General features: G+C 37.5%; 1 protein-coding gene across 3 annotated transcripts in view; it reads left to right on the top strand.

The window, feature by feature from the left end:
* Positions 1-17528, top strand: part of LOC138715347 (excitatory amino acid transporter-like) — a 478475-nt gene that overhangs the window by 409270 nt on the left and 51677 nt on the right. For all 3 annotated transcript variants that reach the window (XM_069848168.1, XM_069848166.1, XM_069848165.1), the window contains 2 exons: positions 4470-4616; positions 16758-16991. In XM_069848168.1, coding sequence (XP_069704269.1) covers positions 4470-4616; positions 16758-16991 — 381 coding nt within the window. The remainder of the gene's footprint in view (positions 1-4469; positions 4617-16757; positions 16992-17528) is intronic.

Here is a 17528-nt window from a genome sequence, read left to right on the forward strand (position 1 = left end):
GCTTCTTAACATTTAATAATGGTAAACGTGTGCTGCACACAATCTTAAGTCTGTATTATAAGCACTTCTTAACCCAATAAAATAACAGTTTTTATTATTATTATTATTATTATTATTATTATTATTATTACTATTACTATTATTTGTAATTGCAGTAACTTTTTAGGTCCCTAAAACTGTATTATAATGCATACTTTCGATCATTATGGAGCGTAGTTGAAGTGTCTGAAAGTTGGTTAATAGTCTAAACATCCGAAGTCTAGTTATAATGTATATAAAATATAATGTATGTTTTGCAGGCATCATTGTGGCATTAATAGATTTTTTGTCATTTCAACTGACTCAACGTACTTATCTTGTGCGATGAACTTACTTGAACGCTGTACGTATTAGGAAGAGTGTGAGATAGAGATACTATACCTCACTCGTTCTACTAAAGGAGGCATCTTGCGGCAACAGTGTACTAGCCAAGACCCGTAAGACGAATGCTTTTTCTTAAGGTGGAATACTCTATAGACTGTACTCACCGTTGCTTACGAGATTATACAAGCTGGCGCATAGTATGATCAAGAGTGGATCTCTGAGTGTCATGACAATTTCTGCCGCTAGGTACGCCTCGCATTCTATTAAATGAGGAATAGTTCCATTACTAATTTTGCATTAATGATCGAGTACGAAGATTATAAACATGTCAAGCATATTACAGTCTTATTTGAGATTCATTGATGACTTGTTAAATAAAAGTAGGCAGATTTTCAGTGAGATTTAATGGAATTTACAGTTTTGTTTCCCGAAAGTCTGGATTTGTTCAATTAAAAATTTTGCTTTCAAACTACATTCTTCATCTGGTTCATTTACTTTGGCAAGTTTTTGTTTTCAGTTCCGTGTTTTTCCTTCAGATTTCGTTCCCTCTAATTAGTTTTAATTGCTGAAAGTGAACTACCGGTGTCTTCTACTTTCAGACATTATTATTATTATTATTATTATTATTATTATTATTATTATTATTATTATTATTATTTAGGATACAACATACGCAGCAATGCGATTTTAATGTTATGCGTGCCGAGTTTAGTGTAACGTATTCCCCTCATCCTCCAAGCCAAATCAAATATTATTACGACATTATGAGTAATAAATAAATAATAATTACTACAATAAAATTATTCATTGTGATAAGGTATAACTATCACCGTATGGTGTACCGAAGATTTTCTTCATGTTTTCATTAAATTGACATGTCATGAGTGACGACAGAAAACACGTCAGATCGGCCTGGTTGGCATAGTTGGTATAGCGCTGGCCTTCTATGCCCAAGGTTGAGGGTTCAATCCCGGGCCAGGTCGATGACATTTAAGTGTGCTTAAATGCGACGGGCTCATGTCAGTAGATTTACTGGCATGTAAAAGAAGTCCTGCGGGACAAAATTACGGTACACTGGCGACGCCGATATAACCTCGGCAGTTGCGAGCGTCGTTAAATAAAACATAATATTTAACAAACACGCCAGGGAAGCGAGATACTAAAAGAGAAATGGGGATCGGAGAGAGCAGATGCGCATGTGTTTATGGGCGGCAAAATTATATAAAAAAATCGTCCCTGAGAATCCTGAGATATTTGTTTATATTTTGAGGAATTGTCAAATACGGAAACCATTTCTAATCACATACAGTACATTGCTGACTAACTTCCTAATTTAATTTAACTCCTAATTTAAAAACTGTTTACACACACGCACTAAAATATTACAGCATTTGCTATACTACCCACTACAGATTAATCAGCAGGCCTATTAGATATTTATTTCACCACTGTAAGGTGTGCAAGAAAAATCGCACAATTGTACTAATCATGTATTGTGACTGCAGTTTGCATTAGTAAAAATCATAACATTTCAACGTCAATATATAAAAAAGGGAAAAGTTAGGCCCACTTACAAATGAATAAATTATGAATTCAGGGAAATGGAAGATAAAACAGTACCTTAATAATAATAATAATAATAATAATAATAATAATAATAATAATAATAATAATAATAATAATAATGATAATAATAATAATAATAATAATAATAATAATAATAAATACACTAGGGACAGAACATCTAGAAGCTTGGAGGCCGTTACTTTTAAGCGGTCCAACCACCCCCTTCTACCGTACTAGCAGGTACGGTACCATTCATCTGTAAAACATTTTCTGAATGGAAGTGAGAGCGCAGCTGGATCAGTGAAAGTAGATGGTCAACGTTTTCAGTTTGTAGTGCAACGAACAATTCTGCTGTGTGTTGGCTCTTCTGTAGTGACGTCACTGAAGCCTCTAGTTGTTCTGTCCCCGGTGTACGTGAAAGGGTAGACTACAATGTTCATGTAAAATGTATTAAGTTTTTTTTTTTCATTATTTCCAAAAAGGTATGATGTATGAATTGAAGGTAATGCCTTAGTTTATAATATGTAGGCCTAATATCTTTTAATGTCGAGAATGATAGCCATTCATTTTAATATAATTGAGACGTAGAAGTTTTGAAATTACGTCTATTGACCATAAAAATTGTACGAAGCATTTAATAAGCAACGGTGAGTCCTTTAAATGTCCCAAATGGCAATGTCATTTAAGTATTCTGTTACGAATCTCTAGAACTGAACAGCGCTCCGAGCGGCAGAATTTGCATTACTCGGGAACCACTTTAGACCCGTATTTCAAGCGCTATGCGGCAGCTTGTATAATCTCGTAAGCAACGGTACTCACAAACTAGACGAATAGAAAGAGACGCAGGCCCATACGTACAGTCACGTTTGAGACCGTTCTTGAGATTTTTTTTTAGAAAACTCCACAGAATTCGTATCCACATTCAAGTTTATGAGACGAACTTGAGATTGTCCCAGGATATCATTGAGATTGGACTGAGACTGCCAATGAGTGGCCATGTCAATCGACTGTGAGAAAAAAATGGCGGCTATTTTAGATTACGATCGAGTTTCCTCATTTTATTGATGGCATTGAACATGAACAATGGTTGCCAAGAAGATATTTTAGAGACAATGAAAATTCACTAGAATTTTGCAATGATTAGCGGTTTTACATATGCTACAAATTCACAAAGGACACCGTTCTAAATGTCATTTTTTTATTCTATTACTGGTTTGAAAACCTAACAAGTATGGTCTTCCTATTTCAAGAGTTCTGCAACTCTTGCCTGCTCTAAGATTTTATACATCATGAGACTTTCAAGTGTAGCCGTCTAGTGACTAGAGTGCGACTTATAAACCTGTGGACCCGGATTCGATCCCTGGCGTACCCCCGATTTATAACATGTTGGGCAATCCCGTGGTCCAGGTAACACAGGGGTTTTCTCCGGAAGCTCCGGTTCCCTTGTGGCATCCCAACAAATCTTCATGATCATCTTATGTCACCATGGGTGTAGCGTAGACCAGACTCCTAGGGCGCACCCCGAGCAACGGCTCTGTCGGTAAATTGGTTTACACAACTGGCTTCAAATGGGTCAATGACGAACAGTCAACCATTCGTCATTAGTAAAACAAAAATACTTTAAAGTGAGAGTAACTTAAACCTTATCATAATTAGCCAAACATGAACTTTATCCCAGTGTATTTGTTAGATTATAATTACTAAATTATTGAGTATTTTTAATAACACAAAATAATGCACGATCGTAAAAAATGCTAATTCGCAGGTACTGATCACGTGATCAGCAATGACGACATAAATGTATGAAATTCAATATTCTCAGTACAATGGATTGTTTCAAGATTGAGACAGGACGGAGTGCGCGACTGTGTATGCCTGTCGCGCACTCCGCCAAGCTATTCTCAAGACTTTCCCAATACCAAGAATAGCTTGGCGCTGACTATGCGTACGGGCCATAGTACTGTGGGTAGATCATAATATACTAATAACATCACTGCATCTACACTCAAACCGTTGTAACCTTGTACTTGATTTCTTTGCGTAATCTTGGTACAGAGAGATGCAACGTTGCCACAGTATTCTGTAAAAAGCCAGCTGGGCTGTAAATATTGATTGTATTAGATAAGTTGTAGAATTATAATGTTCAGACACTGTACTTGTGTAATGGAAAATAAATTACTGTTACTTTTACTAAGAAATGACCACAACAACTGACTTAACTTACGCGAAGTTTGCTATTCTGCTCCATTAATTTAAATGGTAATTATTATGTAACTTTTAATTATAATTAAGAATTATTAATTAATTTCATAACTTAAATATTATATTTACATTACATATCGACCATTCCGAAGATGGCGGGAGACCGTAACAGGCCACTAGTTTTTACAGGCGGAATGTTCCCAATTTCCCGGCCTTAATAAGGACGAATAATCTACTGTTATCTCTCTTAAGTGGATTTATAGGATTCGTATTGGGTATTTCCTTGATTTTTGTGAAACCTGTACTTGAATTTTCAGAGCATAATGCTCTTGTTTTAGATCCGGCACTAACACCCTGGGGATCATCTTCTTCTGCCTCGTGTTTGGAACGGTACTTGGCACAATGGGGGCCAAGGCGTACGTGGTTGTCGAGTTTTTCACAACAGTTGACGAGGTTGTGATGAGAATGGTCTCCGGTGTAATGTGGTAAGACTTTATTTATGCAATTATAGGTCATTCGTTATCTCGTAAAGCCAAATGGTTGTGTGCGCCGTGCATATAGTAAGAACCATATGGTGGAGGTAAGTGACCTCGATTGCTAGGAGTAGGAGCGTAGCTAGGGAGGAAAGCTTCTCAGTCGACATTCTTCTTCCCCTGACGCGCAGATAAGTTTCACGAGATTCCAAATGGCCTATACGAAGTATTTCAGTTGTTTCAGCTGAGACTCAATTTGTAGTGTTTCTGCTTTATATCAAGCAGATTCGAACTCGATTCACGAGAGAGAAATGGCATTCATAGGGGCTGTGTATGTCCTGTGTTGTCCTAAACGAAAGTGTTTACATCAAATCGATCACATGGCAGGAGTCTCACTACTTGCACAGGCTACTTGTGATACCTACTATTTAACAGTTTGAACAAAATGTTCAGGAGCAAAAAGTCTAATTCACTGTTGGCAACATCATCGATTTGTCACGCTACAGGCATGGTTCGAACCAGAAGTCAAAGTGAAATTTGTTCGGAATATGTGTGATAAGAACTTTCTTGTGTTAAATTTTAATGTACCTTATTAACATTTTCGACCTATTTTCGGTCATCTTCGGAACTGGTCGTTGTTGGTCTTGGCGCCTCTTGTTTCTGTGTGGGTGCGTTCGTAGTTTAGAGTCAAAGAGTGTATGTGTTTTGAAATTGAGTTGCGTGTTGAGAATATCGTTGGGGTGTGTTTTCGTGTGTCTGCATATTTCATATTGTTCTAGTGTGTTGAGTTTCTGGCTTTTTGGTTGGATGTGCAGTATTTCCATGTCTGTGTTGATGTCTCTGTAGGTGTGGTTGGCATTTGTGATGTGTTCTGCATATGTGGAGGTGTTTTGCAATTTTGTTATGGCTGTGATGTGTTCTTTGAAACACGTTTGAAATGATCTGCCTGTCTGTCCTATGTAGAAGTTGTTGCAGGTGTTACATTTGAGTTTGTATGCGCCTGTGTGGTTGTATTTGTTTGTTTGTGTTGTTTGTGTGTTGAGATGTTTTTGTAGAGTGTTATTTGTTCTGTATGCGATGTTGTAGTTTAATTTCTTGAATGAGGTTGCAATTTTATGTGTTTTTTTGTTTTCGTATGTTAGTGTGATGTAGTTTTTGTGTTCTTGTGTTTGTGTTGTATTCTTCTGTTTTTTGTGGTTTTGTTTTTGTTTTACGTATTATGTTGTCTATTATGTTAGGGTTGTATCCGTTTTCTTGTGCTATGTATTTGATTGTGTTTAGTTCTTCGTTGTAATCCTGTTGGTTCATTGGTATGTTGAGTAGTCTGTGTACCATTGTTCGGAATGCAGCTTGTTTGTGTTGTGTGAGATGGTTGGATGTGTTGTGTATGTGTGTTGTTGTTGTTTTTGGTTTTCTGTATACTTTGAATGTGTGTTTGTTGTCTACTTTTGTTATTGTGATGTCTAGAAAATTTATGAATTTGTTGTTTTCAATTTCTAATGTGTAGTGTAGCTTTGGGTGTATTTTGTTATGTGTTGATGTAGGTTTTGGATCTGTTTTTTTTTGTTTCCTTTGTATAGTATTAGTATGTCATTACGTATCTATGCCAATATATGAAATTTGTATTAGGCAAAGATAGTATTGTAGCAGATTTTACTCAACTCCAGTTTTCTCTGCCATTACCTCACTAGTGATGCATCATTATCATCCAAACAGATGAGTAAATTCATGAAGTGCACATGGATTTGATTATTGATAATAGATGCAACACTTGGCTATACATGAGAGGTATCTACAGATTTTTCAAGTCCATCGATAATAATTGAATGTAAGAGTTGAGACAATGAGCATATTTCTTCTGGTTGTTGGATCCAACCATGACTTGCATTAACATAGGCTACAATTAATAAATCTAGTATACATCTGCATCAACACATAAACAAAATACACCCAAAGCTACACTACACATTAGAAATTGAAAACAACAAATTCATAAATTTTCTAGACATCACAATAAAAAAAGTCGACAACAAACACACATTCAAAGTCTACAGATAACCCACAACAACAACAACAACAACAACACACATACACAACACATTCAATCACCCAACAGAACACAAACAAGCTGCATTCCGAACAATGGTACACAGACTATTCAACAAACCAATGAACCAACATGATTACAAAGAAGAGCTAAGCAATCAAATACATAGCACAAGAAAACGGATACAACCCCAACATAATAGACAACATAATATGAAAGACAAAACATAATCACAAAAAAACATAAGAATACAACACAAACACAAAAACACAAAGAATACGTCACACTAACATACGAAAACAAAAACACACACAAGATTGTAACGTCATTCAAGAAATTAAATTACAACATCGCATACAGAACAAACAATATTCTACAAAAAATCTCAACACACAAACAACACAAACAAATAACAACCACACAGGCGTATACAACTTCCACATAGGACAGACAGACGGAGCATTTCAAACACGTTACAAAGAACACATCACAGCCATAACAAAATTACAAAACACTTCCACATATGCAGAGCACATCACAAATGCTAACCACACCTACAGAGACATCAACACAGACATGGAAATTCTACACATCTAACCAAAAAGCCAGAAACTAAACGCACTAGAACAATACGAAATATACAGACACACAAAAACACATCCAAATGAAATTCTTAACACACAACTCAATTTCAGAACACACACTTTTTGACTCCACATTACACTACACAAACACACCCCCAGAGGAAAGAAAACAAAATGCGTCAATACCAGCAACAACCAGTTCTGAAGATGGCCAATAGCAGGCCGAAACATGTTAACAAGGTAATATAAAATTTAACACGTGAAAGACACATAATACGTTTTCCGAAGTAATAAATCTAGTACATATATGTAGGCCTACTCAAATAAAAATAAATGTCCATGAAATAATGAATTCTTCATTATAATGAGAGTTGAGACTTTGCATGGTCTTTGATCCCTTCAGCAATTAAAATATTGTACGTGGTCTGTCTAAAAATTTCGGTGAATGGTGGCATATCTGAACGGCAATATGGCGCATTTGCGCTCACATGCATGGTTATTCAGAGACATGGGGAGAAGCGACACATAGCGTGCACTATATGTGACCTGCAGTATAAACACGCTGCAGCCAGTTGAACATAGTGTCAGAAGTGGTGTCACAGCGCAATGGATCAAAGCGTAAACATCAAGTTCTGTTACAAATTGGGGAAAACGGTACAGAGACGCAAGAAATGTTGGTGCAAGTGTACGAGAGGGAAGCCGTGAGCAGAAAATGTGTTTACAAGTGGTTCAAACGCTTTCGAGGAGGGAAGGAAACGACTGAGGATGAGCCATGTTTGGATCGGCCATCGACAAGCAGAACCCCAGAACTGATCGACAAAATGTCACAAATGCTGGGACAAGATCAGCGACTGACTCCACAATTGATAGCGGAGGAATTGGGTATTAGCAAGGACACGGCCCATACCATCATCCGCGATGTTTTGGGTAAGCGAAAGGATCTGCTCCCGGTTTGTGCCTCACACTGACAGATGAGCAGAAAACAAAACGGTTGAAAACTTCTGGAGACTTCATTACCATGTGTGGCCAGGATCCATTCCTTCTATAAACCATTGTCACTGGAAGTGAGATCTGGTGCTACCAGTTCGATCCGGAATCCAAACATCAATCGATATCATGGTGTTCACCGACTTCCTCACGACAAAACAAGAGTCGTCTGCAAAAGTCCAAGGTCAAAACAATATTGATATCCTTCTTCGAAAACAAAGGCATCATCCATAAGGAATTCGTTCCTGAAGGTCAAACTGTTAATGCCGCATTTTACCAGGAAGTTTTTAACAGATTACTTCAGTGCATCCGGCTTTTCCGGCCAGAGTTGCACAGGACTGGAAAATGAATGCTGCTGCACGATAATCCCCCTGCACACATTGCGATCTGTGTGCACCAATTCCTGGCTCAGTGCAGTATTTCTGTGCTTGATCATCCACCGTACTCCTCTGATCTGCTCTTGCGGACTTCTTCCTGTTTCACCACTTGAAGGGGGTCATAAAAGGTGCACGTTTTGCGAGAATGGCAGCCATCCAAGATCGTGTGATAACCATTCTGCGATGGATACCTCAGGAGGCCTTTGCTGACAGTTTTCAGAAGCTGTACAAACGTTGCTAAAAGTGTGTTGTAGAGGATAGTGACTATTTTGAAAGGCAATGAAGGAAATTTGTTTGTATCTTCTGTTTTGTTTGTTTTCTGATAGCATTCGTCGAACTTTTTAGACAGACCACACTTTTGGCAGTGTTCGTACAGATTCTGAAAACTGTCAGGAAGTCCGCAGAATCCAGATCAGGAGAGTATGGTAGATGATCAATCACAGGTACACTGCGCTCAGCCAGGAATTAGCGCACACGGATCGCACTGTGTGTACGTCCATTATCGTACAGCAGCATCCATTTTCTAGTCCTGTGCAACTCTGGCCGAAAACGCCAGTTGCACTGAAGTAATCTGTTCAAAACTTTCTGGTAAAATGCGGCATTAACGAATTCCTTATGGATGATACCTTTGTTTTCGAAGAAGGATATCAACATTGTTTTGACCTTGAATTTTTGCAGACGACTCTTTTTGGTAGCAGGGAAGTCGGTGAACACCATGCCATCAATTGCCGTTTGGATTCCAGATCGAACTGGTGCTAAAGAAGCCTGTTATAGCCTATCATTGATGTCTAAATGAAAATTCGTTTTGAAGACACTTGCCATATCTTATCCTTATGCCTTATTGAACCTCAAAGATTCCCTTAATGAATTTCCAGTCCGTCTGTCATGAGCAAAGAAAAACTTAAAAATGAGTTGTCCGTGATGTATGGAAATGAAACATTTCGTACATCAAAAGCAGTGCTGGGTCTCCGCAGTTTCATTAAAAAATAATTTGGAGACAATATTTCCAAAGTGTCAAAACTAGTGGAAGTAACATTGATCACGACAGTGTCGACTGCCAAGTCAAAACGTTGTTTTTCTATGAAAACGTGTGAAAACCAAGCCCCTATAGCCGAGGCTGCACAGAAGTTTAGAGTAGGGACAAATTGAAGCTTGCGTCCGCCACCATGTTTTGGGAGAAGCACCAGCTAGAAGACGGCTGTACTATGCAGTGTTGAATGTTTAATATTTATATGTTTGATCTTATAAATCAATTTGAATGGATAAATGAAAGAAATCCTATTAACATTAAAACGATCACGTTATGGAAATTGTAATTCAAGCTTAGTTACTGTTAGTTTGACACGAAACAAGACTGTAACAATTTGATACCGTAACCAAAGACGTTTTGTAGTTATTTGACAATATATAGAGCGAACAGAAACACAAATGCATATTGTAGTACAGTGAAACCTGTTCAAGACGGAAGTGACATGGTCCTAATTTTTTTTCCGTTGTGGACAGGTTTCCGTATTATTCAGGTGTGCCATTAAAATGCAATATTTTGTCATTCATATACGTGAAAAACAAAATGGCATACCGCAAACTGCAAGAAGTACAAAATATTCCATTTAACACTCACCACATTAAATCAGCTTTCTGTCGCTTATTACGTTGGTGAATCATTTTGATTAAAATCTCATTTTCTGTATAAATATTATCGTAACTCACTCATTAGTCATTAAACATTAATGAAGTTTACTAATCTCATTCTATTTAATATCTAACACTATACTCTAATACTGTACTGCATATCACTGCACATTATTAATTAATTAGACTAGGAGCCATCCATTAGAAGCCTTGAATTCTCGTTTATTTAATTTCTTTCCCAGTTCAATGGCTTGCTTTGCAGAATAGATCCAGAAATTGGCTTGTTCTTTGAAAGGTCATGAAGAACCCACTCCCATAACAGTTCATTTATTTCCACATAAGCAGTTGCTTTCTGGTTCCTTTTGTATCACCAATATTGGCCGCACGCCACTCACTCATTATGATCTTTATTTTTTAAAATGTCACACCTGAGTTTTCCACAACTGTACTTCAATATTATTTCACATAGACTTCGTTTCTCATTTTCCTTTAACTCAATAACTTTTACTTCACCACTTAATGTTAATGCCACATTTTATGCAACTTTTTTTTTTTTTTTTTTTAACCTGGAAATCACTACACTTGCGCTCTGTTTAGCTACGACAGTATACGGGTGTGAAGCACTGAAAATCTTTGAAGGGACTCGTCTGCCTAGTCAACAGAGTAATAAAATTTATGACCGACAGGCCAACACACCCTCATACCCTCTAGAATTTTGCAAAGAAAACTTGTTTTTATCTTAGTGACCCACATATTTCGTATATTCCTTGAAATTGCACGCTGCGCGCTGTTTCAAAATATAGTTACAAAATATAGTGTGTGTCCAAAATATTATTTCCGTTTTGAACAGTAGCAGACAATTTCCGTTTCTGCGTTGGACAGTTTCCATTTTATTCAGGAAAAATTACACATAATACATACAAATTTCGCTGGGACCAATAAATTGTTCCGAAATAGACAGGATTCCGGATTATTCAGGTTCCGATTTGAACAGGTTTCACTGTAATAGTTCAGATGAAAAGAAAATTATTAGTATTAACTATTATCAACAAAACACTGCCAGCTGTGTAAGACATTACATTAGGCCTATATTGTAAACACAGTTTTGCTTTGATGTGGACGAGAAACGAACAATTATTCATTTTGAATCTTTCGTACACTACTTTTAAACTTGAATATAAATAATTGATTAAATGGCTATCTTACTCGTTCGATGAAAGAGTAATGGAACGGAGAAAAATTCTCTCCGGCGCCGGGATTTGAACCTGGGTTTTCAGCTCTACGTGCTGATGCTTTATCCACTAAGCCACACCGGATACAACTCCGACGCCGGTTAGAATCGTCTCAGATTAAGCTCCAACTCTTGGGTTCCCTCTAGTGGCCGCCCTCTGCACTACGTCATAGATGTCTATGAACGCAGGACCGAAGTCCACACATGTGCTGAGGTGCACTCGATATGAGTGACTAGTTGGCCGGGAGCCGACGGAATAAGCGCCGTCTTAAATCACGAAGTGATTTACGCATATCATATATATTATTTTAATGTACCGAAGTACATATGATATTTCCATGCAGATATTCTGCGTCACCATACGATGAAAGAGTAATGGAACGGAGAAAAATTCCCGGCGCCGGAGAGAATTTTTCTCCGTTCCATTACTCTTTCATCGTATGATGACGCAGAATATCTGCATGGAAATATCATATGTACTTCGGTACATTAAAATAATATATATGATATGCGTAAATCACTTCGTGATTTAAGACGGCGCTTATTCCGTCGGCTCCCGGCCAACTAGTCACTCATATCGAGTGCACCTCAGCACATGTGTGGACTTCGGTCCTGCGTTCATAGACATCTATGACGTAGTGCAGAGGGCGGCCACTAGAGGGAACCCAAGAGTTGGAGCTTAATCTGAGACGATTCTAACCGGCGTCGGAGTTGTATCCGGTGTGGCTTAGTGGATAAAGCATCAGCACGTAGAGCTGAAAACCCGGGTTCAAATCCCAGCGCCAGAGAGAATTTTTCTCCATTCCATTACTCTTTCATCGTATGATGACGCAGAATATCTGCATGGAAATATCATATGTACTTCAATACATTAAAATAATATATATGATATGCGTAAATCACTTCGTGATTTAAGACGGCGCTTATTCCGTCGGCTCCCGGCCAACTAGTCACTCATATCGAGTGCACCTCAGCACATATGTGGACTTCGGTCCTGCGTTCATAGACATCTATGACGTAGTGCAGAGGGCGGCCACTAGAGGGAACCCAAGAGTTGGAGCTTAATCTGAGACGATTCTAACCGGCGTCGGAGTTGTATCCGGTGTGGCTTAGTGGATAAAGCATCAGCACGTAGAGCTGAAAACCCATGTTCAAATCCCGGCGCCGGAGAGAATTTTTCTCCGTTCCATTACTCTTTCATCGTATGATGACGCAGAATATCTGCATGGAAATATCATATGTACTTCGGTACATTAAAATAATATATATAATATATATCTTACTCGTGTTAATTACATAAGCATGTGCGGCTTACAGCTGTTTCGGTGCTACTTGACTCCATCCTCAGAGCCTTCCAACAATTATTATTTATCTACTTCCATATCACATAATATACACCTGTATAATAAAAACACGTACCGTACCTAATGTTTTAGTTTGAAATATAAGTAGACCTACCATGCATTAGCTTATTATCACAGCTGTAGTACTGATATGAAATAAACGTTGCATGTATGAATTATTCATATAATAGAACTCAGGCCTAGTGTACCTACAGAACATCTTGCCTATTGATTTATTATTATTATTATTATTATTATTATTATTATTATTATTATTATTATTATTATTATTATTATTGACTTCGTTAAATGTCGTCTTACAACTTTTTTTACAAAGTTGTGTTGTTCCTGTAACTTTAATCTGTGTGGTGACATCTGCCCTTTTAGTTGGTTATTCAACGACGCTGTATCAACTACTACATTATTTAGCATCGATGGTATTGATGATAGTGAATGGTATTTGGCGAGACGAGGCCATAGATTACCTGACATTCGCCTTACAGTTGGGGATATCGGAAAAAGCCTAATCAGATAATCAGCCCAAGCGGGAATCAAACCCGCGCCCAAGCGCAACTCCGGATCGGCAGGCCTTAGTCGACTGAGCTACGCCGATAGCACTTTATGTACTTCTATGATCAGTTTAACAAGTTTAAAATGTGATTCTAAAATATGTTTCCCATTATTCTTTCGTTAAAAAAAGAAAAGAGATTTCGTTTACTGCTGGTACGTAGGGTACCAGATTGCTAAATTGAGTCTTTAGATTTATTATACCATATTTTCTTAATGATTTAACAACAAAGCCAGCAATGCATACAATCACATTTTCACAATATTCAGTCATTGAGAATGATGTAAAAAAGAGGGAACTGTAATGAATGTCTACACTTGAAAGTTTTAAAGAGTCACTTGCCTCCGATTCTCAAAACACTGAGGATTAATATTACAGTGCTTTAGGAGTTTTGAAAATACCATTGGGTACTGGTACCTATATTGGCATCTTCTTACCGGACATCCCCCTCTTTGTAATATAACTTAAGTAAGTTATTTACGAATTTTCTAACGTATATAAAATAACGTAAGTAAAAAATAATGTTCCATGTATTCGGTCATTGGAAATAGAAATAAACTAATAAGTCGATTTATGAGCAATATAAAGGGTTTATACGTATTTAAGGCAATGCTTAGTTTCAGTATTTAGATTTTCTTATTATGCGTTAGAAAACACGTAAATAAGTTTAATTATATTACAGTGGAGGGGGATGTCCGCTAAGAAAACGCCTATATAACCAACGGTATTTTCTAAACTCCGAATGCTTTATAGAAACAATCATTTGTACTCCAATAACATAGCGTCACGTGAACCTGTGCAAGAGGTTTAAAATTTGTACACGACACCAGCGCCAATTGTGTACCTAGATAATATATAATTACAACGTCTTTGGTGAAAACATACGTGAGGAATTAATTCCATGGAGCAATGAATGCATTGGTGGTTCTTAGCATACTACGCAAAGACGTTGTAGCTAAGATCTCCAAATTCAACTACGACAAGCTATCGAGTTCTTTATTGCTATAAAAAAAATATGTCTACGAGGTAAGATATTTCTTTTCTTTTGGCATGTCTGTTAAATTTTAGATCGAAATTATTACCGTGCTGTAGTTGCTAAATTTCACTAGTCTTAGAACATGCTTCACAAAAAAAAAAAAAAACAAACAAACAAACAAACAAAACAAAATGTTTGTCTGTCTGGCTTTATCTATTCGGCATCATGAGCCTCTTATACTACCCTGAACCATATTTTTTTATAAAATGAAACGGTATGAAGCGAAATGAAAAATGCGATGAAATGGAGGATATTAGTAGAATGAAATTTGAAATATTAAGGGAATAATCATCATTCTCCAACATTATCCTTCAAAGTATCACTCCAGTAGCCACCAGGAATCGAACCCGTGTTCACGGAATGATATATCCGCGCCTTAGTACTGAGCTACGAAAAGGTTTCAGGCGAAATATAAGAGCAATGAGTAACGTTAGAATAAACCTAATATGTTAATAATGTTTAAAGTTTCGACCAAATTTTCAAATCATCGTTCAAGAAAGCATTCAATTCGCATCATAAACAAACTTCCACATGCTCCACTATAAGGCCTCTATTGGAAAGCCGCTAGTGGAGAATCAAGTTGATCCATCAGTGGCTCAGCACGTCGTGGAACATTGAGATTACTGAGAGCTATTAGACTAGGGTAACTGGTGGTGCCACTGAATATAGGTGGCTTGCTGGTGGACCGCCCCAGCAACAAGACTGGCAACATTTGACGGCGTCACTACTAACCGAGGCATTGTTTTATATGTATCCTATTAACCTATGTCACCAGTGGCGCCACCACAACTGCGCGCGCATCCCTACCACCCTCTTCACATAACCACAAAAGTGATAGCATCAGTTATCTGGTATGATAATGTCGAGTGAAAACATTATTAAAAGTGATGAGAAAGACGGGCAGAAAGGAAAACATCTCTGGTGGAATACATCTTCTCATCTTTGTGTCAACACACTTATGTCCAGTGGGGTAGCGTCAATGTAAGCTAAAAAGCTCAGCTTCCCCAGTTAATAATAATTTTATAACAAACCTGCAGTTTATGAACAAAATTATTTATTAATTTTAATACAATTTATATTTACGCTTTAAATATTGTGATGCGGCAGCTCAGGATGATTTATGATGCAGCAGTAAACATGAAGCCTGCACACACCAGTTTCCAATCCCCTCATTCTTCTGTGTAACCCACCCCACAGATTTTCCATCTCTTTCTTTCAAAACTACCCTGGTCGCAAGGCTCGCAAGAAGCTAGCTTTAACTTTGAAAATAATCTGAGTTATCCCTTTCGTGAGTTGTGTTTAGTTGAAGTGTTAGTGTGCATTGTGGCTGATATAATAAATAAGGAGTGAAATAACTGTTGCTGACACTAATTTACTTGCATGTTTGGGACAATTCCATTATCAAAACTGACTTATGAACAAAAGTGTAATTTAAAAAAGAAACGACCGACTCCCTTGCTATCAATGAAGGACACAACCAAGACAGACGCATACTTATGTAATTGCTAATACTGTATTTATTAACCGTTAATATTATGATTTCTCTAAATATGACAGAGAGTGAGCTAGTGTTAAATTATACATATACGTGTCTAATTGTTAGAGATACGTGTAAACCATGAACTCTTAATTTACTACGTACCATTCGAGGTGATGCCTTATTTGTGTTGTACTTTCGAGGTTCCAATCAATCTTCGGACTGCTGACTTGACATTGACTACTATTTATTTTAAGACTATATTTTTCCAATACGTTATCTCATATGTACATGGAAGACAATTTGAGTTAGCTTCCCCTGCAGAAAATTTCATGCTACGCCACTGCTTATGTCTTCTTTTATGTAGCCCAAAAGTTCGAAAAATGACGATTTTGACATGCGATAGTAATTGAAAAATGTATTATTATCCGCACAGTTCCTCAAATAAAGAATAATACAATCCTTTTCTTCTTTAAAGCTAAAATTTAATGGGTATATACATACTGTATTTTTTTTCTCACTCTCCGCCTTCTTTCTCTCTCTCTTCTTTCATTTTAACATAGCGAGGAGAAATAGAGTTTCATTCGATGACATTTTCTCAAATTAACAAAAAAAAATTCTTTTGTGGTGGCGCCACCAGTGGGTGATAATCTTTTTCATGGTGGCTAATGAATTTATTATGGCAGCTGCACCAGTTGCGCTACTAATGGCCTAGTCTAATAGTAGCCTAAGATTTATCAAAGTTGACATCTTTCGTCAGAGATCAAATCTCAATGACCCTATTCTAACTTCCTGTATTTAGACTATGTATTTAAAATAAATAATTTGCTGCAGTCCTTTGAGTAGCTTGTTTCTATTGTTTAATTGGCAGGTTAACGCCGATTGGGATCGGCAGCGTAATCTGTGGTAAAATCCTGTCGGTTGGGGATCTAGGACTGATGATGCAACAGCTGGGCTGGTTCATCTTCACCGTGGCGCTGGGCGTCTTCTTCTACCAACTCGTCATAATGCAACTCATCTATTTCATCATTGTACGTCGCAACCCCTACAAGTACTACTGGGGGCTCATACAAGCCACTCTGACGGCCTTTGCTACAGCGTCAACGTGAGTGCCTCGCCTCCTGATTCCCACCATTACAGCCAGCCTTCATCCATCCCTTGTCAGCCACCACATCCCAAATTATGTATTGTTATGACCACAAAGTATAATTATTACAGTGAGATGATGCGATGGAAAAGTTTCAGTTAAGATGTAGAAAGAAGGGGATTGTCTATTTATCATGTCTATTTTAAAGTACACATGGCCTATACAAGACAATCATAAAACATTAGCTTTCTCTCCTTCTGCATGTTCTCCTGTATTTCAGTAATTATCTTGTTGAGTTGCGGTAAGAAGAGAGCTGCTTTCTACCACGTTATTATGGCAACATATGTGGTTGTATAAGACATGTGAGATCTCAGTCCACAATGGTGTTGAGCAGGTTTTACAGAGGTACCGGTACTCTTGTTTCTCCTACCTTCAACGAACCATTTATTCCATTTACTAACAGCCACACTTAATATATATAATCTCTGAAGCCATGGGATAAGTAATAACAGATTATCATACATAAAACTGAATAGTGAATGAAATCATACTCTT

Source organism: Periplaneta americana, chromosome 15 (assembly GCF_040183065.1).
Source record: "Periplaneta americana isolate PAMFEO1 chromosome 15, P.americana_PAMFEO1_priV1, whole genome shotgun sequence".
Lineage (NCBI taxonomy): Eukaryota > Metazoa > Arthropoda > Insecta > Blattodea > Blattidae > Periplaneta > Periplaneta americana.